General features: G+C 43.4%; 2 protein-coding genes and 1 long non-coding RNA gene across 6 annotated transcripts in view; 2 read left to right on the top strand and 1 right to left on the bottom strand.

Moving 5' to 3' along the window:
- FLT1 (fms related receptor tyrosine kinase 1) overlaps positions 1-14,079 on the top strand; it is a 117,932-nt gene extending 103,853 nt beyond the window's left edge. The window contains exon 13 of the mRNA XM_063951728.1: positions 5,658-14,079. Coding sequence (XP_063807798.1) covers positions 5,658-6,055 — 398 coding nt within the window. The 3' untranslated portion in view covers positions 6,056-14,079. The remainder of the gene's footprint in view (positions 1-5,657) is intronic.
- On the bottom strand, positions 5,854-20,169 carry LOC135003347 (uncharacterized). 3 transcript variants are annotated; one of them, XR_010204387.1, is made up of 3 exons: positions 19,844-20,169; positions 19,132-19,261; positions 5,854-5,939 (listed from the first exon to the last, which is right to left on the bottom strand). It is a non-coding gene; the product is annotated as an uncharacterized LOC135003347 (long non-coding RNA). The 3 variants fall into 3 exon arrangements; XR_010204375.1 differs by having other exon boundaries at positions 19,132-19,267; positions 19,996-20,169; XR_010204381.1 differs by having other exon boundaries at positions 19,996-20,169.
- Positions 20,170-20,217: 48 nt separating this feature from the next.
- Positions 20,218-27,564, top strand: part of LOC135003290 (histone H3.v1-like) — a 198,049-nt gene continuing 190,702 nt past the window's right edge. For both annotated transcript variants that reach the window (XM_063951733.1, XM_063951731.1), the window contains exon 1: positions 20,218-20,393. The gene's annotated coding sequence lies outside the window, so the exon portion shown is untranslated. The remainder of the gene's footprint in view (positions 20,394-27,564) is intronic.

Genomic DNA, 27,564 nt, shown 5'->3' with positions numbered 1-27,564 from the left:
AATGCATTTAGTAAATGTTGCAGGAGGGTATGAACAAGCCAACAAGTTAAAGTTAAATGAAGGTGAACTATTATTGTACACATTCTTTACCAGTTTATGTTATTCTCTATAAAGTGTAACTAGCAAAACAAAAAATGCCTGATAATCGATTATCTTATAATTTCTTTTCTCTATCGTCCTAGTGGATGCTGGGGTTCCTGAAAGGACCATGGGGAATAGCGGCTCCGCAGGAGACAGGGCACAAAAAGTAAAGCTTTATGATCAGGTGGTGTGTACTGGCTCCTCCCCCTATGACCCTCCTCCAAGCCTCAGTTAGGTTTTTGTGCCCGTCCGAGAAGGGTGCAATCTAGGTGGCTCTCCTAAAGAGCTGCTTAGAAAAGTTTAGCTTAGGTTTTTTATTTTACAGTGAGTCCTGCTGGCAACAGGATCACTGCAACGAGGGACTTAGGGGAGAAGAAGTGAACTCACCTGCGTGCAGGATGGATTGGCTTCTTTGGCTACTGGACATTAGCTCCAGAGGGACGATCACAGGTACAGCCTGGATGGTCACCGGAGCCTCGCCGCCGGCCCCCTTGCAGATGCTGAAAAGAGAAGAAGGTCCAGAATCGGCGGCAGAAGACTCCTCAATCTTCTTAAGGTAGCGCAAGGCACTGCAGCTGTGCGCCATTGCTCTCAGCACACTTCACACGGCAGTCACTGAGGGTGCAGGGCGCTGGGGGGGGGCGCCCTGGGAAGCAATGTAAACCTATTTTTTGGCATAAAATACCTCACATATAGCCTCCGGGGGCTATATGGAGATATTTAACCCCTGCCAGAATCCGTTAAAGAGCGGGAGACGAGCCCACCGAAAAAGGGGCGGGGCCTATCTCCTCAGCACACAGCGCCATTTTCCTCACACAGCTCCGCTGGTCAGGAAGGCTCCCAGGCTCTCCCCTGCACTGCACTACAGAAACAGGGTAAAACAAGAGAGGGGGGGCAAAATTGTGGCAAAATTATATATATTAAAGCAGCTATATAGGGAGCACTTATTATAAGGCTATCCCTGTCATATATAGCGCTTTTGGTGTGTGCTGGCAAACTCTCCCTCTGTCTCCCCAAAGGGCTAGTGGGGTCCTGTCTTCTTTAAGAGCATTCCCTGTGTGTCTGCTGTGTGTCGGTACGTGTGTGTCGACATGTATGAGGACGATATTGGTGTGGAGGCGGAGCAATTGCCAAATATGGGGATGTCACCCCCTAGGGAGTCGACACCAGAATGGATGGCTTTATTTATGGAATTACGGGATAGTGTCAACACGCTAAAGCAGTCGTTTGACGACATGAGATGGCCGGACAATCAATCAGCACCTGTCCAGGCGCCTCAAACACCGTCAGGGGCTGTAAAACGCCCGTTACCTCAGTCGGTCGACACGGACCCAGACACAGGCACTGATTCCAGTGGCGACGGTGACGAATCAACCGTATTTTCCAGTAGGGCCACACGTTATATGATTTTGGCAATGAAGGAGGCGTTACATATTGCTGATACTACAGGTACCACAAAACAGGGTATTATGTGGGGTGTGAAAAAACTACCTATAGTTTTTCCTGAATCAGAAACACCTCCTAGGGTGGACAAGGCGCTCACACGCTTATCAAAACAAGTGGCGTTACCCTCTCCTGAGACGGCCGCACTTAAAGATCCAGCAGATAGGAGGATGGAAAATATCCAAAAAAGTATATACACACATACAGGTGTTATACTACGACCAGCTATAGCGACAGCCTGGATGTGCAGTGCTGGGGTAGCTTGGTCAGAGTCCCTGATTGAAAATATTGATACCCTGGATAGGGACAATGTTTTACTGTCTTTAGAGCAAATAAAGGATGCGTTTCTTTATATGCGTGATGCACAGAGGGATATTTGCACACTGGCATCACGGGTAAGTGCTATGTCCATTTTGGCCAGAAGAAGTTTATGGACGCGACAGTGGTCAGGTGATGCGGACTCAAAACGGCATATGGAAGTTTTGCCGTATAAAGGGGAGGAGTTATTTGGTGTTGGTCTATCGGATTTGGTGGCCACGGCTACAGCCGGGAAATCCACCTTTTTACCTCAAGTCACTCCCCAACAGAAAAGACACCGACTTTTCAGCCGCAGCCCTTTCGTTCCTTTAAAAACAAGAGAGCAAAGGGATATTCATATCTGCCACGAGGCAGAGGAAAGGGGAAGAGACTGCAACAGGCAGCTCCTTCCCAGGAACAGAAGCCCTCCCCGGCTTCTACAAAAGCCTCAGCATGACGCTGGGGCTTCTCAAGCGGACTCGGGGGCGGTGGGGGGTCGTCTCAAGAATTTCAGCGCGCAGTGGGCTCACTCGCAGGTGGATCCCTGGATCCTGCAGATAATATCTCAGGGTTACAGGTTGGAACTAGAGACGTCTCCACCTCGCCGTTTCCTGAAGTCTGCTTTACCAACGTCCCCCTCCGACAGGGTGACGGTCTTGGAAGCCATTCACAAGCTGTACTCTCAGCAGGTGATAGTCAAGGTACCCCTTTTACAACAAGGAAAGGGGTATTATTCCACTCTATTTGTGGTACCGAAGCCGGATGGCTCGGTAAGACCTATTCTAAATCTGAAATCCTTGAACCTGTACATAAAAAAGTTCAAGTTCAAGATGGAGTCACTCAGAGCGGTGATAGCGAACCTGGAAGAAGGGGACTTTATGGTATCCTTGGACATCAAGGATGCGTATCTCCACGTTCCAATTTACCCCTCACACCAGGGGTACCTCAGGTTCGTCGTACAGAACTGTCACTATCAGTTTCAGACGCTGCCGTTTGGATTGTCCACGGCACCTCGGGTCTTTACCAAGGTAATGGCCGAGATGATGATTCTTCTTCGAAGAAAAGGCGTATTAATTATCCCATACTTGGACGATCTCCTAATAAGGGCAAGGTCCAGAGAACAGCTAGAGATGGGACTAGCACTGTCTCAAGAAGTGCTAAAGCAGCACGGGTGGATTCTGAATATTCCAAAATCCCAGTTAATTCCGACAACACGTCTGCTGTTCTTAGGGATGATTCTGGACACGGTTCAGAAAAAGGTTTTTCTCCCGGAGGAAAAAGCCAAGGAGTTATCCGAACTTGTCAGGAACCTCCTAAAACCAGGAAAGGTGTCTGTACATCAATGCACAAGAGTCCTGGGAAAAATGGTGGCTTCTTACGAAGCAATTCCATTCGGCAGATTCCACGCAAGAGTTTTCCAGAGGGATCTGCTGGACAAATGGTCAGGGTCGCATCTTCAGATGCACCAGCGGATAACCCTGTCTCCAAGGACAAGGGTATCTCTTCTATGGTGGTTGCAGAGTGCTCATCTATTGGAGGGCCGCAGATTCGGCATACAGGATTGGATCCTGGTGACCACGGACGCCAGCCTGAGAGGCTGGGGAGCAGTCACACAAGGAAGAAACTTCCAGGGCGTGTGGTCGAGCCTGGAAACGTCTCTTCACATAAACATTCTGGAACTAAGAGCAATCTACAATGCTCTAAGCCAGGCAGAACCTCTGCTTCAAGGAAAACCGGTGTTGATCCAGTCGGACAACATCACGGCAGTCGCCCATGTAAACAGACAGGGCGGCACAAGAAGCAGGAGTGCAATGGCAGAAGCTGCAAGGATTCTTCGCTGGGCGGAGAATCATGTGATAGCACTGTCAGCAGTGTTCATCCCGGGAGTGGACAACTGGGAAGCAGACTTCCTCAGCAGACACGACCTTCACCCGGGAGAGTGGGGACTTCATCCAGAAGTTTTCCACATGCTTGTAACCCGTTGGGAAAGACCAATGGTGGACATGATGGCGTCTCGCCTCAACAAAAAACTGGACAGTATTGCGCCAGGTCAAGAGATCCGCAGGCAATAGCTGTGGACGCGCTGGTAACGCCTTGGGTGTACCAGTCGGTGTATGTGTTTCCTCCTCTGCCTCTCATACCAAAAGTATTGAGAATTATACGGCAAAGAGGCGTAAGAACGATACTAGTGGCTCCGGATTGGCCAAGAAGGACTTGGTACCCGGAACTTCAAGAGATGATCACGGAGGATCCGTGGCCTCTACCTCTGAGAAGGGACCTGCTTCAGCAGGGTCCCTGTCTGTTTCAAGACTTACCGCGGCTGCGTTTGACGGCATGGCGGTTGAACGCCGGATCCTAAAGGGAAAAGGCATTCCGGAAGAAGTCATTCCTACCTTGATTAAAGCAAGGAAGGAAGTAACCGCGCAACATTATCACCGCATTTGGCGAAAATATGTTGCGTGGTGCGAGGATCGGAGTGCTCCGACGGAGGAATTTCAACTGGGTCGATTCCTACATTTCCTGCAATCAGGATTGTCTATGGGTCTCAAATTGGGATCTATTAAGGTTCAAATTTCGTCCCTGTCGATTTTCTTCCAGAAGAAATATCTCACATGGAAAGTGACCATGCTACTAGCCCTGGCTTCGGCCAGGAGAGTGTCAGAACTGGCAGCTTTATCTTACAAAAGGCCATATCTGATTTTCCATTCGGACAGGGCAGAACTGCGGACTCGTCCGCATTTTCTCCCTAAGGTGGTGTCAGCATTTCATCTGAACCAGCCTATTGCAGTGCCTGCGGCTACAAGCGACTTGGAGGACTCCAAGTTGTTGGACGTTGTCAGAGCTTTAAAAATATACATTTCAAGGACAGCTGGAGTCAGGAAATCTGACTCACTGTTTATACTATATGCTCCCAACAAGTTGGGCGCTCCTGCGTCTAAGCAGACTATTGCGCGCTGGATTTGTAGTACGATTCAGCTTGCACATTCTGTGGCAGGCCTGCCACAGCCAAAATCGGTAAATGCCCACTCCACAAGGAAGGTGGGTTCTTCTTGGGCGGCTGCCCGAGGGGTCTCGGCATTACAACTCTGCCGAGCGGCTACGTGGTCGGGGGAGAACACGTTTGTAAAATTCTACAAATTTGATACCCTGGCTAAGGAGGACCTGGAGTTCTCTCATTCGGTGCTGCAGAGTCATCCGCACTCTCCCGCCCGTTTGGGAGCTTTGGTATAATCCCCATGGTCCTTTCAGGAACCCCAGCATCCACTAGGACGATAGAGAAAATAAGAATTTACTTACCGATAATTCTATTTCTCGGAGTCCGTAGTGGATGCTGGGCGCCCATCCCAAGTGCGGATTATCTGCAATAATTGTACATAGTTATTGTTACCTAAATCGGGTTATTGTTGTAGGGAGCCATCTTTCAGAGGCTCCTCTGTTATCATACTGTTAACTGGGTTTAGATCACAGGTTGTACGGTGTGATTGGTGTGGCTGGTATGAGTCTTACCCGGGATTCATAAATCCTTCCTTATTGTGTACGCTCGTCCGGGCACAGTATCCTAACTGAGGCTTGGAGGAGGGTCATAGGGGGAGGAGCCAGTACACACCACCTGATCATAAAGCTTTACTTTTTGTGCCCTGTCTCCTGCGGAGCCGCTATTCCCCATGGTCCTTTCAGGAACCCCAGCATCCACTACGGACTCCGAGAAATAGAATTATCGGTAAGTAAATTCTTATTTTACAATGTACGTGAAATTAAGATGGAAATGTGAAAAAAACATAATCAAATGTTATACAGGCTTAATGTTAACTTGGGTTGTGCTCCATCTCTTACAGATGTACCAAATGGATTTCACATAGACATGGACAAGGTGCCGAAGGAAGGTGAAAACATGACGTTAACTTGTTCCATTAACAAATTCCTTTACACAAACATCAGCTGGATTCTACGCAGGAGAGTCGGGAATCGAACAGTTAACCACCGCATCAGCAAACAGAGAAATGCAATCACGACGGAATACTCCACCATCCTGACAGCTGTTGTCCAGAATGCCACACGGTCTGATTCCGGGATCTATGAGTGTAGAGCGATGAACACTTACACTGGAGACATCATTTCTAAAAGCAAAGAAATTACTGTCAACGGCGAGCGATGCAACACAAAATCAGACCTTTCACGGACCTCTAAACAGAGAAGAAGAAATTGTGCAACAGAAAGTAGTGTAACGCAATAAAATGACTCCAGCATTCTAAAAGTTTGTAGTTAAAAATCAAAGGTACTGCATACGCTTCCTTGAAGGATTGGAGGGTTGGCTGCGGATGTATGAAGTAGTGGCGATCAGCCAGTGCAAGCTACATTCTTACACTTCACTGCTCTTTTGGAAGCTGATAATCTTCCCGAGATAAACCAGTCCATAGATGGAAGATAATGTTACAAAGATTGATCTAAACATGTGCTCCAACATTACACATGTGCTCCAACATTACACATGTGCTCCAACATTAAAAGTACACAAGCTTATGAGTGAATATAGCACTGGGAAACGTAGCATTTTAATTAATCTAGTTGTATTTTTGCATCTAGATTAGATCAGATCAGACCTATTGGACATATGTTTAAAGGGTAAAGTTATTTTTTATGATACAGTACGTCTCATGTCTGAACACAGGCAGAATTTCTACAAGATAAGACGAAATCTAAATCCCTATTTGAACAACTTTTGGTCCACTGCTCAAGTTTGAAATAACTAGGGGAAGCAATATTTGCTTTCAACTATTTACTGAGAATGAGCAAAGTTATGTCGAAGTACAAAACTAGTGAAAGAATGAACATTGATCTCATCTGAAATATTACATTTGAAATGACATAAACTTGGTTTCCACGTGAATTAACATATAACATTTATTCTTTCCTTGGCAGCTATAATGCACCTTATTAATTGAGCTGCTATAGTAAAGTGTCAGGGCAGAGAGGACCTGCCAGGATTTGCACGGCATGCATCTATTTCTATACGGTAGAGGGGAGGGAAAGTGAATGACTAGGAAACCATTGCAGTATTATTGGACACTTGGAACCCTTTGTTCAGGTAATGATTGCAAATACAGTTAGGATGGTTTTTCCTCTATATGTATTTTTCACGGGTGTTTTAGCGGGATGCGGTCAATATGCCGGGTCATACTGAACCCGTTTTAGCATTTCTATGCAGCTACAGCTGTACAGTGGAAGAATATCAAGCAGCTGAGAGGGGTCTGTAGTGAGAAGTCCAGGCTGCATTCATTCATTTCAAAAATAAAAAACATTTTCTTGATGCAAGTGTATATATGAATGATCCCTTATTAGTAGACATATTAGAGCTTACACATTACAATGGGGACAGATGTATTAAGCCTGTAGAAGTGATAAAGTAGTGATACAGTAAGTGCAAGGTGATAACGCACCAGCCAATCAGCTCCAATATGTAAATTACCAGTTAGGAGCTTATTGGGTGGTGCGTTATCATCTTCCATTTATCACTGCTTTATCACTTCTCCGGGATTAATACATCTGCCCCAATGTCTCTCTCTAGGGCTCACATATCACATACAAATGTTTGTGGTAGCTTCTGTAGAGGAGAGGTGCTGAGCTAGGCTCACCCCCGTCAGGCAGTATTACATTGATTGTGAACTTTAAATGACTGTGGTGTAATGAAGGTATTTTTCATATTTCTTTGTAAAGCAAGTTCCTATTAAATTAATTTTGTACAAAGATATTTAAGGCAACATGTAGGATTCTGAAATCAGCCTTTTAACCCATGTTTGCATAATGAAGCATATAATACAATGCACATCTATACTAAGTAGAGATATAAGAGTGGATTCACTCTCAAATCTATTTAAAATATAAATCTTTACAATTTCTAATAGGGTATTGGGCAGTGCCAGACTAACAGCAAGGCATTGGGGAGGTTGCATATCATGTTGAAAATTTTATCGATTGGGCACCAGGGCCTGTATATAACACTGACAATTTTATCAGGATGTAGTTGGAATCCTGGCGATTGGAATCCTGGCGGTCGGAATCCTGACTGTCAAAATACCGATACCGGAATCCCGACCGCCAGAATGCCGGCAGCGCTGCCACAGCTATTCCCACTCCTGGGTGTCCACGACACCCATGGAGTGGTAATAGAACCTGTGGCGAGCAAAGTGAGCCACGGAGCCCGCAGTGTGTCGAGCGTAGCGAGCCCGTAAGGGACATCGTTCTGCTCGCCCCCCTGCCAGCATTCTGACGGTTGGGATTCCGGCGTCGGTATCTTGACCGCCGGGATTCCAACCGCCGGGATCCCGTACCCAACCCATTTTTATCAGTAGGGCCCCCAAAACCTTAATCCAAATCTGATATTGGGAAGACGTGTATTGATAATGAACTTTCATTCATCAATAAATACAGCGGGATACAAAGCTTTTCTTTTGCATTGCCCGGAGTGCTCCTACAAAATGCATTTTCCTGTTGAAAGTATAAAATGCCTGAAGTTAAAAGCATAGGACGACACCCGATCTTCCTGCTCTGATCAGGCGCAATATTAAGTGGTTTTGTGGAGTTTTTCTACCACTTTCTCATTTTGCAAAATGCAATCACATTTTTGAACTGATTCACAAATCTGCCCCGCACATGTAAGAAATACCCTTGCTCCACCCAACTCTTCTCATTGGCAAACTTCTGCCGCTCCTAGAATGCTGCCATCATGCTCTGCAAATCCATGCAGTTTGGCAGAAAGCCGCACACAGAAAAGAATTGAGGTGTGTGACATCAGGGAAATGTATTTTAAACTGAGCCTTAGTTACTCTGTGTTGTAAATGAAGACCATACATGGTGCAGTGCTTCTGGTTGTTTTGGAATCTTTTGAGGTGCTCTAGATTTTTTTGTGCGGCCTGGTTTGTTAAACTGAGCATGACTCCTGTCTTGCTAAGCAGTGTTTCAATACTGCAAGTAATTAATTCAATACTGAAAACCTGTTCATCATAGCCATTATGTAGCGGACAAAAATGTTATATATTCAGTCTTAGAATATAAACTATACATCTTAAATCTCAACCATCCTCTGTAACAGGTATACTGTATATTTAGTAGTCAAAGCTATATATTTATATCACATATAAAAGCTATAGTATAATTATTTTCTAGAAATAATTTGCCACAGAGATAGTCTGAAAAGTTTTAAAACTGAAGTTTAGATGGACTTAGACTCTACATGGAGAAGAGTCGTAATGTGGGTGGAGGCAGTTATTATGTAGGCTGAACCAATCATCAGCCTATAAATTTAATAGGTTACAATCTAATAAATATTGGTTTGGGGCACAAAATTGTTGGCTCTTACTGGCTTAAAAGGCAGAATGTGCAGGAGACACCCATATTTTAGGGAGCCCTTCTTGACTCTTGGGAATGCAAGGGACTCTTCCAGATCTTGCCCCCTTTCCAAGTGAAGTGGGCATAGCCCGATTATGCAAATTGTATCACAACATCCTCCCCACACTTGCCACTTGGCCTCCCCTCCGGTATCTTCCAGGGGAGTTTGCCTCCTGTATGTATGTAGTTATACTTTGGGGTTGAGGTATCAAAGCAAAATAGGGCAGGTAGAGAAGCTGCTGGTAGCAACCAGATTCTAGCTATGATTTTATAGAATGTACTAGATAAAAGCTAGCTAGAATCTGATTGGTGGCAATGGGCAAAGTCTACAGTTGTCCTATTTAGAAGGATTGATACATCTCCCCATTAATCTGTAAAGCAAGAAACAGATAAGCGGGTATGATAGTTTTTGATTATATTAGCCTTCATAAAAAATTACCCTTAAGCAATTTTCATAAACATGCCCATGAAGCTTATAGATAATTTTAGATAGTTAAGTTTGTCTATATATGTAAATAAAACATTTGTGTTTTTTTGTGTTTTATTGCAGCAATTACTGAAAGCTTGCATTATTATTGTACTGTAAAAAGACAACAAATATTTAAAAAAATTCTATACTTTTGTATGCGTTGAACAATTGTACATAATTTGTCTTTTAATATGTTAATATAAATTTGAGTGAAAAATAAATAATTGGAAGGATTGCACTGACAAACGTGCTGTAGACAATGTGTGAAATATGCTGTTTAATGTCATAGGGCTGGGGTGGCCAAACGGGATGTAGTTGGAATCCTGGTGGTCGGAATCCCGACAGTCAAAATACCGACGCCGGAATCCCGACCGCCAGAATACCAGCAGTGCCGCCATAGCTATTGCCACTCCTGGGTGTCCACAGCGAGCACAGCGATCCCACAAGGGGCTTCGTACCGCTCGCCCCCTGCCAGCATTCTAACAGTCGGGATTCCGGTGTCTGTATTTTGACCATTGAGATTCCGACAGCCGGGATTCCGTACCCAACCCGGCCAAACTGCTCCTTGAGATCTATCAACAGTCTATATTTTCCAGACCACTTGTGGATCTGTAGAATGTGTTGGTTAGGAACACTATGGGGGGAATTCAAATTTTGAAAACTCAGTTGGGTGTCCTTTTTTTCCTGTCTATTAGATAGGAAAAAACAGACACCCAACTGACTTTTCAAACAATTATATGTTTGAAAGTGTGACAGTTACTAATGACTACACCTGTGCACCTGCTAGGTGGTCTGGAAAACGTAAACTGTTGGTAGATCTTGAGGACCGGTTTGGCCAGCCCTGTAATAGGGAGTGAGGCAAACTCATATGGCCCCAGTGAAGTTATTAAGTCAGATCCAGCATCTCTATTTCACCTTGGCTTGGATACTGTAACGTTAGATATCAGCAACCTTAATCTTTTCTTATTGTAGACTATGATAGATAGCCACTGCTGCTGCATGGCCACTGGGAATGTCAGTCACTGGTGCTGCTGTTTGCCCAGAATTTAATATTGGGGAGTTTTACCTCTGATGTTAATATTTAATTCTGGTATTCTATAAGCTCTATAGCTCCAGTGGTACCATACAAGACCCAGTCACCTTTCAGCATATCTACTGAATATTTAAATGGTCTTTACCACTTAAGATAATAAATGAGACTTGTTTTACTTGGATGCTTGCAATGCTAGAACCAACATGCAATTGGATGCCTCCTTTCCTAGAAAACAAACAAACAAAAAATTCCAGCCCTTCTATCACTATTAATAACATTGGCACAAATTCTCAGTTTAAGTGATCAGGTGGCAATCTAAACTATAGTCAGACACCTCAAAAAAATGTTTGCTTGTAGCAGTAGAACATTTCCATGGCCAATCAGAAGAACATTCACATGGCTTAAAAGACCATTACAGTCAAGCCATTAGAACCTTCCTGCAGCCAATCAAGCTCTTAAAATGTTCATACTACCAATCAGACCATGAGAACATTCACAGAGACAATCAGAGCAGGCCACCATACATCAGCAATCACAAAAAATAAAAAAACACAGATTCTGTGCTTTTTCTCTAATTTAAAGATTCCCCAATCCACCAATCTGCACCCACACGTTAAACTGAGCATACACTATACAATTACCTGACAGACCAATAATTGTAGCATGTATGTGGGAGACTGATCCAAAAATATCGATCAGTTGGGCATCCCTACCGTAGCCAACCGATAGACATTTCCCCTGTTCCTTCACATGAGAAGAAACAGGGAAATGGCTCTCGCCTGAGAAAGCAGAGCACCGGTATTGTGGCCAATACACTGTGAGAGATCTCACAGTATATGTCCAGAATATCTGCAGTGTCCAAGGCTGCCAGATAAAATGCCTGTCAGTCTGACAGGCCTTTTATCTGTACGTGTATGCCCAGCATTAGAATGAAAATTTGGTAATGTATGGGAGCAAATGACAACTGACCACTTGCTTCCAAACTCTGGAAAATGGATAAATACTGTTGTTCAGACAAATTAGTTAAATTCGTGATTTAACCACTGTGTCTGAAAGACCATTTTTGGCTGTTTTCCAGCTGGATACACACTATAATATTATCTGTCCAATATGTCTGGTTGGCATCAAAATCTGGTAATATATGGGAGCAAATGACAATTGACCATTTGCTCCCAAACACTGGAAAACAAACAAAAATGGGCATTTAGACAAATTGATTAAATCCATTTGATTTATCTAAGTTATCCGAACAATCTTTTTTGTCCATTTTCCGGCTTTTGAGAGCAAATGGTTGATTGTTATTTGCTCACAGGCATTACCAGATTTTCATGCCAACCAGATAGATTGGACAGATAATCTTAAAGTGTGTATCCAGTTTGGGAGCATATATTTGATTGTCATATGTTCCCATACATTACCAGATTTTCATTCCAACCAGCCCAATTGGACATATGGTCTACCAGATAATTGTATAGTGCAAGTCCAGCGTTACAGATATTTTTCAGTGATTTACCGATAATTTTCAGCAAATACAGATCTGCCAATCTTGAAAGGCTCATCATTTTACTAGCAATGGTCTGCAAATCTGTTAACTGTTACCATACACTCACAATCGACATCCCCAATTGATCTGTGAAATGAAACATGTTGACACCTAAATTACCAATTTCAATTGATTTTTGGTCTGAATCTGCAATTTGTGAACCCCATATACAGTATTGCAGATTTGTTTTCACAATCATCTGCAAAACACCAAATTGCCCTAATTGATTGCTGATATATGGGGGTCAGAACCTTCAGACTATCAATCAGATTACCAGAATCTGTTCATAACCAATTAGACCATAATCAAACCCTTAGATTCTTCACATTGGCAATCAGAAATTAGCTAGCAAGAAGAGAATCGGCATCAAAATGCACTGGGTGAGATCACGAACATGTGTGTAAATAGTGTAGCCCATTACCACTTAACCATATCATATTTTTTTTTTGCTACAGCAATGATTTATAGTGGATTGAGAGAGCAGATGACAACAGTATACTGATATCAAAGTGATTTTCAAAGTGGCACATCTCCTTCCAGTGTGCTATGACTTTTAGACTGAGTGAACCACGGGTAAATCTATAAATACTCCATACGTAGCTTGTTTTCAGATTGATTTAGTTAAGGCAGTAATCCAAAGTAAACAAGTCCTTAAATAGAATATTTGTGGAAAGGGGACAGGAAGAAAGGGATTGACAGAAAACAGAAACAGTGTAGACACACAAGATGGAATTCTTCAGAAATCTGTAGACTTGGGAGGGGGTGACTTAAAGTTTTTACAATTTAATAAACTAAACTACTTATCATCAAGCTCTAAAAACGTGCAGAAAAAGCTGAAATCATGAATATGGTGCACGTACATACTTATTTTGTGTTGTAACAGAAAGACCCTGTTGTGTAGCCAATCAGTTCACTGTTTTACAAAGCTTCTACCACTAACATCAAAGGTTTTTTGTATCAAAAAAGAAAGGCGACACCCAGAATTTGTGTAAAAAAAATTCTGGAAACCTGTTATATTTTATTAATTATAGTAAAATATATGGATACCCCGTCAGGAGTATGGAATTACACAGTATGTGAGAAAATGTAGAAAGGTGTTGTGAAATAAATAATTTAAGAGTGGAAGTGCCTTATTATTTACATATTGCTGATAACAATTTGTAAAAGCCAAAGATTTCAGCACGATGGCTTCCTGAGATGGGTCCTAAAGAATGTTAAAGATTTAGACAATGTCACATTGCTTTTTGCAATTGAGCTATTGGTTTGATACACAAAGTAAGGCCCTTAGTGGTTCAAGATTTTTGTATTTAAATAATGGAATTCCTAATGGCGTGAAATAAATCTGTGCATGGGCCTAATTAAAAAAAATAAAAACAATGAAAACTTTTTTTTTGGCCCATAAAAAGCTAATCAAATTAATAAATCAGTTGATTTCAGCTATATTTTTATTGCCTAATATTGGCCCAGTGTGCTCTAAATACTTGAAATTAAGTATATTTTGCAGAAGTGGATCAAATTCACAGAAAATACCAAAAATAATAAAAAAAATCTATTTTAATTTGAAACGCAACACGAATGACCCGTGAACCTTACACTGTGAACTGGAAGGAAACTTTCTATTAAATTAATACAGTTGTTTATATTCATTCCATATCAACTCATAAAACAATATATAACTTATTTAATGTCGGATGTCTGAAAATGCTTATTTATAGAGTGATAACAGTGTAAAGATATATACATTAACATTGTTATTTGTCGAGTGTACTTATTTCAGGGTCTTCTTATTGCAATACAACATATGTAACAATTTTATTGTTATTCTGTGATAACATATTCTATATATATATATATATATATATATTGTATATATTTTCATATTTTAATAAATATTGAAAATTGTATTAACAGTTTATAGAATATTCCTATTTTTGCACGTGTCTGGATTTGATATATTACTTGGTTGTGTAACCTGGATTTCTTTCAAAGATTAAATTGTGATGATTGTTATTAAAAGTTGTGAACTGTTTTCCTGCTGTACTCCTGTATTCATTTTCCATTATTCTTTATACAATAGGTTTCTTAAACAAAACAACAGGAATAGAAACAACACAACATACATGTATATAAAAGGAGAGACAACAATATGACACCAAAAAACTTCTGGTTGGGAACCCGCAAAGCAGTTTCCTCCTTTATGCTTTTAGACGAAGGTCCTACAAATAGATTTTTTTTTCACGTGGGAATTACCTTTGTCAATGTAATGAGTACACAATGGCATTTCCTCCTAATTCTAGTTTAATTCTGCATAACTAAGTTGGAAAGCAATCGATACTGTGGAAGTTGTCAGAATACAATTAATTATATCTTAGGCAATATTACCTATAATGTAGTCTATCACATTTTTATTTTTTTCTAGTCGTTCATAAAACGATGTGCAAAAATGTCTTCATTGTAACTATAATAAATGGTGCGAAATAAAAAAACAAGTCCTAGCAATAAAATAAAAAACGCAATTCTGCAAAATAATCCATATTAGGGGTAAAGCAAAACTTCAAAGCAATCAGTGAACCTCCCATTATTTTAAACTACCAACAGTTTGCAGCATCTCTGTTTGGAGCCACTTCTACTTTTGTGTTAACATGCCATGTGACTACCTACCACAGATATAATCAGATGCCGACCTGTAGTGGGTGCAGGTGGCGTGGTGACTACAGTGCCTGAAGGTGAGGGAGGTCTGGGTGCCCCATTCCCTCCAAGACCCATACTCTGATAAGATCACTAAGTAGCTTCGCCAACCTTTGGATATTCAGAAGAGACCCCACTGTGTTCTAAACAGAGAAGATACATAACTATTCCTCTTGCAAGAACAGAGCAGGGGCTCAGGACTGGAGTCTTGAATGGCATGACTGGGCCCTTACCCGAATATTGCTATGGGGCCTGTTGATGCGCTATTCCAGCCCTAGATACAACAAAGATTTAGTAAAATAATGAGTTATTCAGTAAAGCAAAACAGGCATCAAGCTATTGATTCAGGCTACAAAAGAACTTAAAATAATATACTTCTGACCACAGCATATATATTTATAATCATTATTATTGTTTGTTCATATAGCCCAACCCATTACAGTCTAAATTTTATAACATGCAAGTACACACACGGATACATTTTACATCATGGGAGAAAATCAAAGTACTGTACCTGGAGGATGTGGGCGGGACTAAAACTCATGAGACACTTATGTGAGACAACTATGCTATCCACTGCGCCACCATGCTGCCCCAATTTACTTGCGTAATATGATTTACAATTTATCCTGTATGACTATTTGTACTTTTCCTCCAAACAGTTTTCAACATCAGCACAGGTTTTATACAAGGTTTCATCCAAAATCTGATTATGGAAATGTTGTAACCTACTGTAGTTCAGTAGCATTTCACCCCCACAACCAAATGACATAGCATTTAGATCATTGCCTTGACAAGTCACTCACTGAATAAATATTACATGAATCATTTTTTGGTGACTGAGCACAGGTGCAACCCCTCTGCTAATGCAAAGCTCACAGGAGGAAGTGTACGTGAATGGAGTCACACTATGCTCTCCCTCCAGTGGGCACAACAACCTGGGGGATGCTGACCAGAGAATGGTGTCTTGTTTGTGGAAAGGCCATGGCCCTAGTTACAGTGTATGCATTGCACAGCTATTCACTTTTTACTCATTTTGTTATGTTACAGCCTTATTCCAAAATGGAATAAATTCATTTTCCCTCAAAATTCGACACACAATACCCCATAATGGTAAATTTATTAAATGTATTAAAAATAAAAAACTAAGAAATCACATGTACAGTACATAAGTATTCACAACCTTTGCTCAATACTTTGTTGATGTACCTTTGGCAGCAATTACAGCCTCAAGACTTTTTGAATATGATGCCACAAGCACGGCACACCTATCTCTGGACAGTTTGGCCCATTCCTCTTTGCAGCACCTCTCAAGCTCCATCAGGTTAGATGGAAAGCGTCGGTGCACAGCCATTTTCAGATCTCTCCAAAGATGTTCAATCGGATTCAAGTCTGGGCTCTGGCTGGGCCACTCAAGGACATTCACAGAGTTGTCCTGAAGCCACTCCTTTGATATCTTGGCTGTGTGTTTAAGGTCGTTGTCCTGCTGAAAGATGAACCGTCACCCCAGTCTGAGGTCAAGAGCGCTCTTGAGTAGGTTTTCATACAGGATGTCTCTGTACATTGCTGCATTCATCTTTCTCTCTATCCTGACTAGTCTCCCAGTTGCTGCCGCTGAAAAAATATCCCCACAGCATGATGCTGCCACCACCATGCTTCACTGTAGGGATGGTATTGGCCTGGTGATGAGCGATGACTGGTTTCCTCTAAACATGACACCTGGCATTCACGCCAAAGAGTTCAATCTTTGTCTTATCAGACCAGAGAAGTTTGTTTCTCATGGTCTGAGCGTTCTTCAGGTGCAATTTGGCAAACTCCAGGCGGGCTGCTATGTGCTTTTTACTAAGGAGTGGCTTCCGTCTGACCACTCTACCATACAGGCCTGATTGGTGGATTGCTGCAGAGATGGTTGTCCTTCTGGAAGGTTCTCCTCTCTCCACAGATGAATGCTGTAGCTCTGACAAACTGACCATCGGGTTCTTGGTCACCTCCCTGACTAGGGCCCTTATCCCCCAATTGCTCAGTATAGATGGCCGGCCAGCTCTAGGAAAAGTCCTGGTGGTTTCGAACGTTTTCCATTTACAGATGATGGAGGACACTGTGCTGATTGGGACCTTCAAAGCAGCAGATTTTTTTTGTCCCATTCCCCAGATTAGTGCCTCGAGACAATCCTGTCTGGGAGGTCTACAGACAATTCCTTTCACTTCATGCTTGGTTTGTGCTCAGACATGCACTGTCAAGTGTGGGACCTTATATAGACAGGTGTGTGCCCTTCCAAATCATGTCCATTCAACTGAATTTACCACAGGTGGACTCCAATTCAGCTGTAGGAACATCTCAATGATGATCAGTGTAAACAGGATGCACCTGTTCAATTTTGAGCTTCATGGCAAAGGCTGTGAATACTTACGTACATGTGATTTCTTAGTTTTTTATTTTTAATAAATTTGCAAAAATCTCAAAAAAACTTTTTTCACGTTGTCATTATGGGGTATTGTCTGTAGAATTTTGAGGGAAAAATGAATTTATTCTATTTTTGAATAAGGCTGTAACATAACAAAATGTGGAAAAAGTGAAGCGCTGTAAATACTGTCCGGATGCACTGTAATTAGCATTGTTCCTGCAGCTAATCTTTTTTTCATGGAAGGGATTTCATTGCCCACTTATATAAACTACCCAAACACAAACATTACCCTTCTATCTATAACTCAGTAGTCACTTTCCAGATTGTTTTTTCCCCGAATATTAGTTCAGAACAGTGTTTTTCATAAATTTATAATTTTGGTTGAGAAGACTAGTAGCATTCAATTCTCAACTGGAATTTAAGAACAATTATCTGAATATACATAGTGGTATATTCAATAAGAGTTGGATCCATTCCGACATGCATTTGTCGGAATGGATCCGACAACCCCTATTCAATAGAGTGGCTAAATCCGACTGTCGGATATGAGCCTAATCCGACTGTCGGATTTGGCCGGTGTCCATGCGGCTGTCAGCAGCTCCCCGTGTGAGAACACAGGGAGCTGCTGGAGCCGCACAACACGTCCGCCCAGTGCCGCGCTGCATGGAGAGAGGTGCCTGGCCGGAGGATGGCCATCAAGGTACCTCTCATCCCCGCTCCCCATAGCCCGCCGCCCCGCTCCCTGTAGCCACCGCACCGCTCCCCGTAGCTGTCGCACCGCTCCCCGTCTCATCACCTCAATTCGACTTTTTTTAAAGTTGGATTGAGATTGGCCCCATTTCCGACAGAAGCACGCGGATCAGCGGCTATTCTGACAATCCACGTGTTTTCCGACAAGTCGGGAAAAAAATGCACTTTTTGAATAGGTCAAAACCCCTTTCCGACCGAAATCTGTCGGAAGCTGCCGTCTTTCCGGCAAGACGGCAGCTTCCTACAGCTATTGAATGATAGGAAGATGACAGTAACGGAACTACAGGAGCCATGTGCTCTAATAGTCAGCAATATGCAGAAGAGAATCTTTGAACCCATATCGCATGAAACTTTGAAATGAATGGGCTACAGACGCAGAAGTACACACCTGTTCCATACCTGTCGGCTAAGAACAGGTAACCTATGCTACAGTGGGCACAGGCTCACCAAAACTGGACAGTTTTAAGAAAGGAGAAACATGTCTTGGTCTGATGAATCTCAACTTCTGCTCTGATATACAGATGGTAGGAGCAGGATTCTGAATTAACCACAGTAATCCATAGATCCAACCAGTCTTTTGTCCACTGTTCAGGTTGGTGGTGGTGTAATAGCGTGGGGAATGTTGAGTACTGTTAATGATCATGTACATCCATTTATTGCCATAGCCAACCTATTTTCTAATGGCTACTTCCAGAATAAAAATGTGCCATGTCACAAAGCACAAGACACCTCAAGCTATAGGGCAAAATTAAAGTTTTGTGAGGGTCCCAGGTCAAGTGACATGTTGGGGACCCTACAAGTAAATTTTGAAAAAAATATATGTTGGCAATATTATAAAAAGTATAATTCTAATATGCTCTGGTTTTCTTTTCCTTTAATTGTAATGCTGCAGCTTATTTATCATGTTAGATACTTGTTTATATGAAAAAGTTATGTATTATAGGTTCTTTTCTATGCTGTATGTTATTTGTGTTTACCTCAAAATATATTGCAAATAAAAATAATTTCTCAATCAGCATTGTGTTTGTTTCTAATACCTGCAGACACAAATGATACAAATTCTTAATTTTCTTCAGGCTGGCTGGTGAGGCTGCAGTCCAGATGCACGGATGTACTGGAGAGTGAGGTCCAGGCTCCATTGATGCTCAGGGGGTAGAGAGAGGTTTTCTAGAACTCAGAGATTTAAAATGTTACGTTTAAAAAAACAAAAAAAACAATCGCAAAACAAAAACTTGATAATCAGCCTGCACAATATATATATATTTTTTATGTAAGTCTCTTGTCTATGTATTATGCACTTATTCCAAGGCACTGAAACATGATTGTACACCTACATAATACATAAAGTGTCTACTCTAAAGCAGAGAAAAAATAAGAATGAAAACATGAAAATCAACACCAGCTATTCATTCTCGTGTCCCCTGCTTGACTGACAGTTTTCCCCTAATATACTGTTGTATGTCCTCCTGCCCACCAGCTTATTCCTCACATGCCCCTCTGCTCACCAGCTTATTCCTCACATGCCCCTCTGCTCACCAGCTTTTTCCTCACGTCTGCCAGCTAACCTAACAGGCCTGTATGCCCACTTACTCTTCCATACACTACTGCCCACCCAACTTTTCTCTCATATGTCCTCTGCTGCCACCAGTATTTTACTCAAATGCCCCTCTGTGAACCAGCTTTTTCCTCACCCCTTTGCCTACCAGTTTTACTCTCACATACCCCTATGACCACCACATTTTTCCTTACCTGTCCCTTGCAAATCAGCTTTTGGCTTATATTCTCATTTGCCCACCAGATATTATCTTACATGTCCCTCTGCCATCAGTTTTTCCCATCCCCACCTGTCCACCAGATTTATCCTATCATGCCAACTGATGTGGGGGGCAGGAACTAATTACCCAGGCTTGTTGAAGGGGCCTGGTGGGAATTAATTTAGTTGCAGTGAAGGTTGGGCTACAATCATGGCCGGACTGGGCATCTGGCACTTCTGGCAAATGCCAGAAAGGCCAGTCCAGACGAGCAGCAGCAGCAGCAGTTTGCTTCCGAGCCGAGGAGCCGTGAAACGTGCTACGCCCCGCCCACTTCTATGACATCAGCTGAACTGTCCGTCCACTGAACAGGCTCTCTAGCTGTCTGCCCCACGTAACAACTGTGGACTGTAGCATGCAGCTGAGAAGATTCCTCCAGCCCCACACACACAAGACGATGACACTAGCTGCGGCTGCTGCTGGTGGGAGCACGTGAGGTGACTGCAGTAACCCCCGTCTGTCCAAGCATAGAGATAACAAGACTAGAGGTAAAACAGCCGGCAATACATACACTTGAAGAGTGACTGTTGGTGTTAACCCCTGCAGTGCCTTTCAGCTGTGCACACAAGCTAATTGCCTTTATAAAATGGCTGAGACTACCCCTTTTCACCTTCATTATTCAACCTGTAGAGCAGTCCAATTTGCTGGTCATTTAAGATTAAAAAGACTTTGGGGTACATTTACTAAGCAGTGATAAGAGCGGAAAAGTGAGCCAGTGGAGATATTTCCCCATCAAACAATCAGCAGCTCTGTATCATTTTATAGTATGCAAATTATAGATGTTACTTCCGTGCTGATTGGTTGCCATGGGCAACTTCTCCACTGGCTCACTTCTCCGCTGTTATCACTGCTTAGTAAATGTACCCCTTTGTGCTTTTAAAGGAATTTACAAGTATCACTGCTTGATGGTTCTGTAGAAAGGGCAATTTCATTTGCTGAGTCCTATCCATCTCTTTTGTATTCCACATTGCACAGCACAGTCATTGGTTGGACAGAACTAAAGGTCCATACACACTATGCGATATCACACATGATATCGCTCATTTTCAGCTTTATGAACGATGTAGTTTGTGATATCGCCAGTGTGTATGCTACAAACTATGAATGATGTGCACCTCCGCACTTCGTTATTGTCCACCTTTCGGCGGCTGTGCATGCAGCTCAACTTGGTAAATCTTGCATGCAGCTAAACAGGTAATCTTACCCTGCTGCCTTTCTCTCTCCCTGGTCCCTACTGTGGGGTGGTCTTCAGTATGCCGACTGACGGGATCCCGGCGCACAGTATACCGGCGCCGTGATCCCGACAGCCAGCATACTGACACTTATTCTCCCTCGTGGGGGTCCACGACCCCCCTGGAGGGAGAATAAAATAGTGTGGCGCGCGTAGCGCTCCACCGTGCCCGTAGCGTGGCGAGCGCAGCGAGCCCGCAAGGGGCTCATTTGCGCTCGCCACACTGTCGGTAAGCCGGCGGTCGGGCTCCCGGCGCCGGTATGCTGGTCGCCGGGAGCCCGACCGCCGGCATACCATAGTGAATCCCTACTGTGTGCCCTTGCTGTCCCTCTCTCTGTCACTCTCCCTGTCCCTACTGTATGTCCCTGCTGTCACTTTCCCTGTCCCTCTGTCACTCTCCCTGTCCCTGCTGTCACTCTCCCTGAATTTTGTCTCATTCCATGTGGCATAATGTGTGAATTTTGGCTTATTTTGTGTGCTATAATGTGAATGTTGGCTAATACCGTGTGCTATAGGGCTAGATGCATCATCGCTTGGAAAGTGATAAAATGGAGAGTGAAAAAGTACCAGCCAATCAGCTCCTAACTGACATTTTTCAAATACAGCCTGTGACATGGCAGTTAGGACCTGAGTGGCTGGTGCTTTTTCACTCTCCATTTTATCACTTTCCAAGCGATGATGCATCTAGCCCATAATGTGAATGTTGGCTCATACTGTGTGCTATAATGTGAATTTCGGCTCATTCTATGTGCTATAATGTGAATTTCGGCTCATTCTATGTGCTATAATGTGAATTTCGGCTCATTTTGTGTGCTGTAATGTGAATTGCGGCTCATTCTGTTTGCTCTAATGTGAATTTCGGCTCATTCCGTGTGCTATAATGTGAATTTCGGCTCATACTGTGTGGTATAATGTGAAAGGGGCACCAGTACTATATAGTATAAGGAGTCCTACTATTGAGGTGCATAATGTGTATAAGGGGTATATGGTGTGGTAAACTACACTGAAGGACACGCCCCATTTGAGTGGTAATGCCCCTTTTCTGGAGCGTGCGCCATCGGGATAGTTACAACCTTTATTTTTCCATACCCCCACTTCAACATTTCCACTTCAACCAATGGTTGTGTGTATTTTAATAGAGAATGATGTACACTTGTATGTTGTTATATTAATTATATTTGTAAGAGCATTGACTAAGAAGTAGGAGGAGTCGGGAATAGTAAGGGGAGGAGTCAGATGCTGACACCGAGGTGTCAGTATGCTTCAAAAATGCCAGGGCCTATTTTTAGTCCCAGTCCGGCCCTGGCTACAATGCAGATTGTTTCTATCGATTGCTTGCATATTATTGCATTCCAAAAGTGCTTGCAATAATAAGAATTTACTCACCGGTAATTCTATTTCTCGTAGTCCGTAGTGGATGCTGGGAACTCCGTAAGGACCATGGGGAATAGACGGGCTCCGCAGGAGACTGGGCACACTAAAAGAAAGATTAGGTACTATCTGGTGTGCACTGGCTCCTCCCTCTATGCCCCTCCTCCAGACCTCAGTTAAGGAAACTGTGCCCGGAAGAGCTGACATTACAAGGAAAGGATTTGGAATCCAGGGTAAGACTCATACCAGCCACACCAATCACACCGTACAACTCGTGATAACTATTACCCAGTTAAACAGTATGAACAAAAAACTGAGCCTCATTCAAAAGATGGCTCATAACAATAACCCTTTAGTTAAGCAATAACTATATACAGGTTGAGTATCCCATATCCAAATATTCCGAAATACGGAATATTCCGAAATACGGACTTTTATGAGTGAGAGTGAGATAGTGAAACCTTTGTTTTTTGATGGCTCAATGTACACAGGCTTTGTTTAATACACAAAGTTATTAAAAATATTGTATTAAACACACAACCTTCAGGCTGTGTGTATAAGGTGTATATGAAACATAAATGAATTGTGTGAATGTAGACACTTTGTTTAATGCACAAAGTTATAAAAAATATTGGCCAAAATGACCTTCAGGCTGTGTGTATAAGGTGTATATGTAACATAAATGCATTCTGTGCTTAGACTTAGGTCCCATCATCATGATATCTCATTATGGTATGCAATTATTCCAAAATACAGAAAAATCCCATATCCAAAATACCTCTGGTCCCAAACATTTTGGATAAGGGATACTCAACCTGTACATGTATTGCAGAGAGTCCGCACTTGGGACGGGCGCCCAGCATCCACTACGGACTACGAGAAATAAAATTACCGGTGAGTAAATTCTTATTTTCTCTGACGTCCTAGTGGATGCTGGGAACTCCGTAAGGACCATGGGGATTATACCAAAGCTCCCAAACGGGCGGGAGAGTGCGGATGACTCTGCAGCACCGAATGAGCAAACTCAAGGTCCTCCTCAGCCAGGGTATCAAACTTGTAAATTTTTGCAAATGTGTTTGAACCCGACCAAGTAGCAGCTCGGCAAAGCTGTAATGCCGAGACCCCTCGGGCAGCCGCCCAAGAAAGAGCCCACCTTCCTTGTGGAATGGGCTTTTACTGATTTAGGATGCGGCAGTCCAGCCGCAGAATGTGCCAGCTGAATCGTGCTACAGATCCAGCGAGCAATAGTCTGCTTTTAAGCAGGAGCACCCAGCTAGTTGGGTGCATGCAGGATAAATAGCGAGTCAGTTTTTCTGACTCTAGCCGTCCTGGAAACATAAATTTTCAGGGCCCGGACCACGTCCAGCAACTTGGAGTCCTCCAAGTCCCTAGTAGCCGCAGGCACCACCATAGGTTGGTTCAAATGAAACGATGATACCACCTTAGGGAGAAATTGGGGACGAGTCCTCAATTCTGCCCTTTCCATATGGAAGATCAGATATGGGCTTTTACATGACAAAGCCGCCAATTCTGACACACGCCTAGTCCAAGCTAAGGCCAAAAGCATGACCACTTTCCACGTGAGATATTTTAGCTCCACGGTCTTAAGTGGCTCAAACCAGTGGGATTTTAGGAATCCAACACAACGTTAAGATCCCAAGGTGCCACTGGTGGCACAAAAGGAGGCTGAATATGCAGCACCCCTGTAACAACGTCTGAACTTCAGGCAGTGAAGCCAGTTCTTTTTGAGAGAAAAAGGGATAGGGCCGAAATCTTGGCCTTTATGGATCCTAATTTTAGGCCCATAGTCACTCCTGACTGTAGGAAGTGCAGGAATTGACCCCGCTGGAATTCCTCTGTAGGGCCTTCCCGGCCACACACCAATCAACCTATTTTCGCCATATACAGTGAAAAAGTCTTGCTGTCACGTCTTTCCAAGCCTTTATCAGCGTAGGAATAACTGCATCCGGAATGCCCTTTTCCGCTAGGATCCGGCGTTCAACCGCCATTCCGTCCAACGCAGCCGCGGTAAGTCTTGGAACAGACAGGGCCCCTGTTGCAACATGTACTGTCTGAGAGGCAGAGGCCATGGGTCCTCTGAGAGCATTTCTTGCAGTTCCGGGTACCGAGTCCTTCTTGGCCAATCCGGAGCAAAGAATATTGTTCACACTCCTCATTTTATTACAATTCTCAGCCCTTGGGTCTGAGAGGAAGAGGAGGGAATACATAGACCGACTGGAACACCCACGGTGTTACTAGTGCGACCACAGCTATCGCCTGAGAGTCCCTTGACCCAGCGTAAAACCTTTTTTATCTTTTTATTGAGGTGGGACGCCATCTAGTCCACCTGAGGCAGTTCCCATCAATTTGCAAAACTACGTGAAGACTTCCTGATGAAGTCACCACTTTCCCAGGTGGAGGTCGTGCCTGCTGAGGAAGTCTGCTTCCCAGTTGTCCACTCCCGGAATGAACACTGCTGACAGTGCGCTTACTTGATTCTCCGCCCAGCGAAGAATTCTGGTGGCTTCTACCCTCGCCACCCTGCTCCTTGTGCCGCCTTGGCGGTTTACATGAGCCCCTGCGGTCTGACTGGATCAGAACCGGTTGGTCGCGAAGCAGGAACTCCGCTTGACTTAGGGCATTGTATATGGCCCTTGGTTCAAGGATATTGATGTAAAGGCAAGTCTGTTGGCTTGACCACAAACCTTGGAATTTTCTTCCCTGTTTAACTGCCCCCCACCCTCGGAGGCTTGCATCCGTGGTCACCAGGACCCAGTCCTGAATGCCGAATCTGCGGCCCTCGAGAAGGTGAGCACTCCGCAGCCACCACAGGAGAGACACCCTGGCCCTGGGGGATAGGGTGATTAATAGAGATGAGCGGGTTCGGTTTCTCTGAATCCGAACCCGCCCGAACTTCATGTTTTTTTACACGGGTCCGAGCGACTCGGATCTTCCCGCCTTGCTCGGTTAACCCGAGCGCGCCCGAACGTCATCATCACGCTGTCGGATTCTCGCGAGGCTCGGATTCTATCGCGAGACTCGGATTCTATAAAAGGAGCCGCGCGTCGCGGCCATTTTCACACGTGCATTGAGATTGATAGGGAGAGGACGTGGCTGGCGTCCTCTCCGTTTAGAAATTAAAATAGATAGGAGAGTGAGAGTGAGACACTTCATTTACTTACTGGAGCTTAGGAGGAGTTATACTAGTGACTGATGACCAGTGACCTGACCACCAGTGCAGTTTTATAATTTATTATTATTTAATAATCCGTTCTGTTCTTGTTCTCTGCCTGAAAAAAACGATACACAGTGACTCAGTCACACTCACATACCATATCTGTGCTCAGCCCAGTGTGCTGCATCATCTATGTATAATATCTGACTGTGCTCACACAGCTTAATTGTGGGGGAGACTGGGGAGCAGTTATAGGTTATAGCAGGAGCCAGGAGTACATATTAAACAGTGCACACTTTTGCTGCCAGAGTGCCACTGCCAGTGTGACTGACCACTGACCACTGTGACCAGTGACCTCACCACACTGACCACCAGTATAGTATATATATTGTGATTGAATGTCTGCCTGAAAAAGTACACTCGTCGTGTGACTTGTGTGGTGTTTTTTTATTCTATAAAAATTAAAAAACTCATTCTGCTGACAGACAGTGTCCAGCAGGTCCGTCATTATATAATATATACCTGTCCGGCTGCAGTAGTGATATATATATTTTTTTTATATCATTATTTATCATCCAGTCTATACTAGCAGCAGACACAGTACGGTAGTTCACGGCTGTAGCTACCTCTGTGTCGGCACTCGGCAGTCCATCCATAATTGTATACCACCTACCCGTGGTTTTTTTTTTCTTTCTTCTTTATACATACTACATCTCATTATCATCCAGTCTATATTAGCAGCAGACACAGTACAGTACGGTAGTCCACGGCTGTAGCTATCTCTGTGTCGGCACTCGGCAGTCCATCCATAATTGTATACCACCTACCCGTGGATTTTTTTTCTTTCTTCTTTATACATACTACATCTCATTATCAACCAGTCTATATTAGCAGCAGACACAGTACAGTACGGTAGTCCACGGCTGTAGCTACCTCTGTGTCGGCACTCGGCAGTCCATCCATAATTGTATACCACCTACCCGTGGTTTTTTTTTCTTTCTTCTTTATACATACTACATCTCATTATCAACCAGTCTATATTAGCAGCAGACACAGTACGGTAGTTCACGGCTGTAGCTACCTCTGTGTCGGCACTCGGCAGTCCATCCATAATTGTATACCACCTACCCGTGGTTTTTTTTTTTCTTTCTTCTTTATACATACATACTACATCTCATTATCATCCAGTCTATATTAGCAGCAGACACAGTACAGTATGGTAGTCCATGGCTGTAGCTACCTCTGTGTCGGCACTCGGCAGTCCATCCATAATTGTATACCACCTACCCATGGGTTTTTTTTCCTTTCTTCTTTATACATACTACATCTCATTATCATCCAGTCTATATTAGCAGCAGACACAGTACAGTACGGTAGTCCACGGCTGTAGCTACCTCTGTGTCGGCACTCGGCAGTCCATCCATAATTGTATACCACCTACCCGTGGCCGTGGTTTTTTTTTTCTTTCTTCTTTATACATACTACATCTCATTATCAACCAGTCTATATTAGCAGCAGACACAGTACAGTACGGTAGTCCATGGCTGTAGCTACCTCTGTGTCGGCACTCGGCAGTCCATCCATAATTGTATACCACCTACCCGTGATTTTTTTTTTTCTTTCTTCTTTATACATACTACATCTCATTATCATCCAGTCTATATTAGCAGCAGACACAGTACAGTACGGTAGTCCACGGCTGTAGCTACCTCTGTGTCGGCACTCGGCAGTCCATCCATAATTGTATACCACCTACCCGTGGTTTTTTTTTCTTTCTTCTTTATACATACTACATCTCATTATCATCCAGTCTATATTAGCAGCAGACACAGTACAGTACGGTAGTCCACGGCTGTAGCTATCTCTGTGTCGGCACTCGGCA

Source organism: Pseudophryne corroboree, chromosome 2, assembly GCF_028390025.1.
Source record: "Pseudophryne corroboree isolate aPseCor3 chromosome 2, aPseCor3.hap2, whole genome shotgun sequence".
Classification (NCBI taxonomy): domain Eukaryota; kingdom Metazoa; phylum Chordata; class Amphibia; order Anura; family Myobatrachidae; genus Pseudophryne; species Pseudophryne corroboree.
This window is presented reverse-complemented; position numbering and strand designations above follow the sequence as displayed.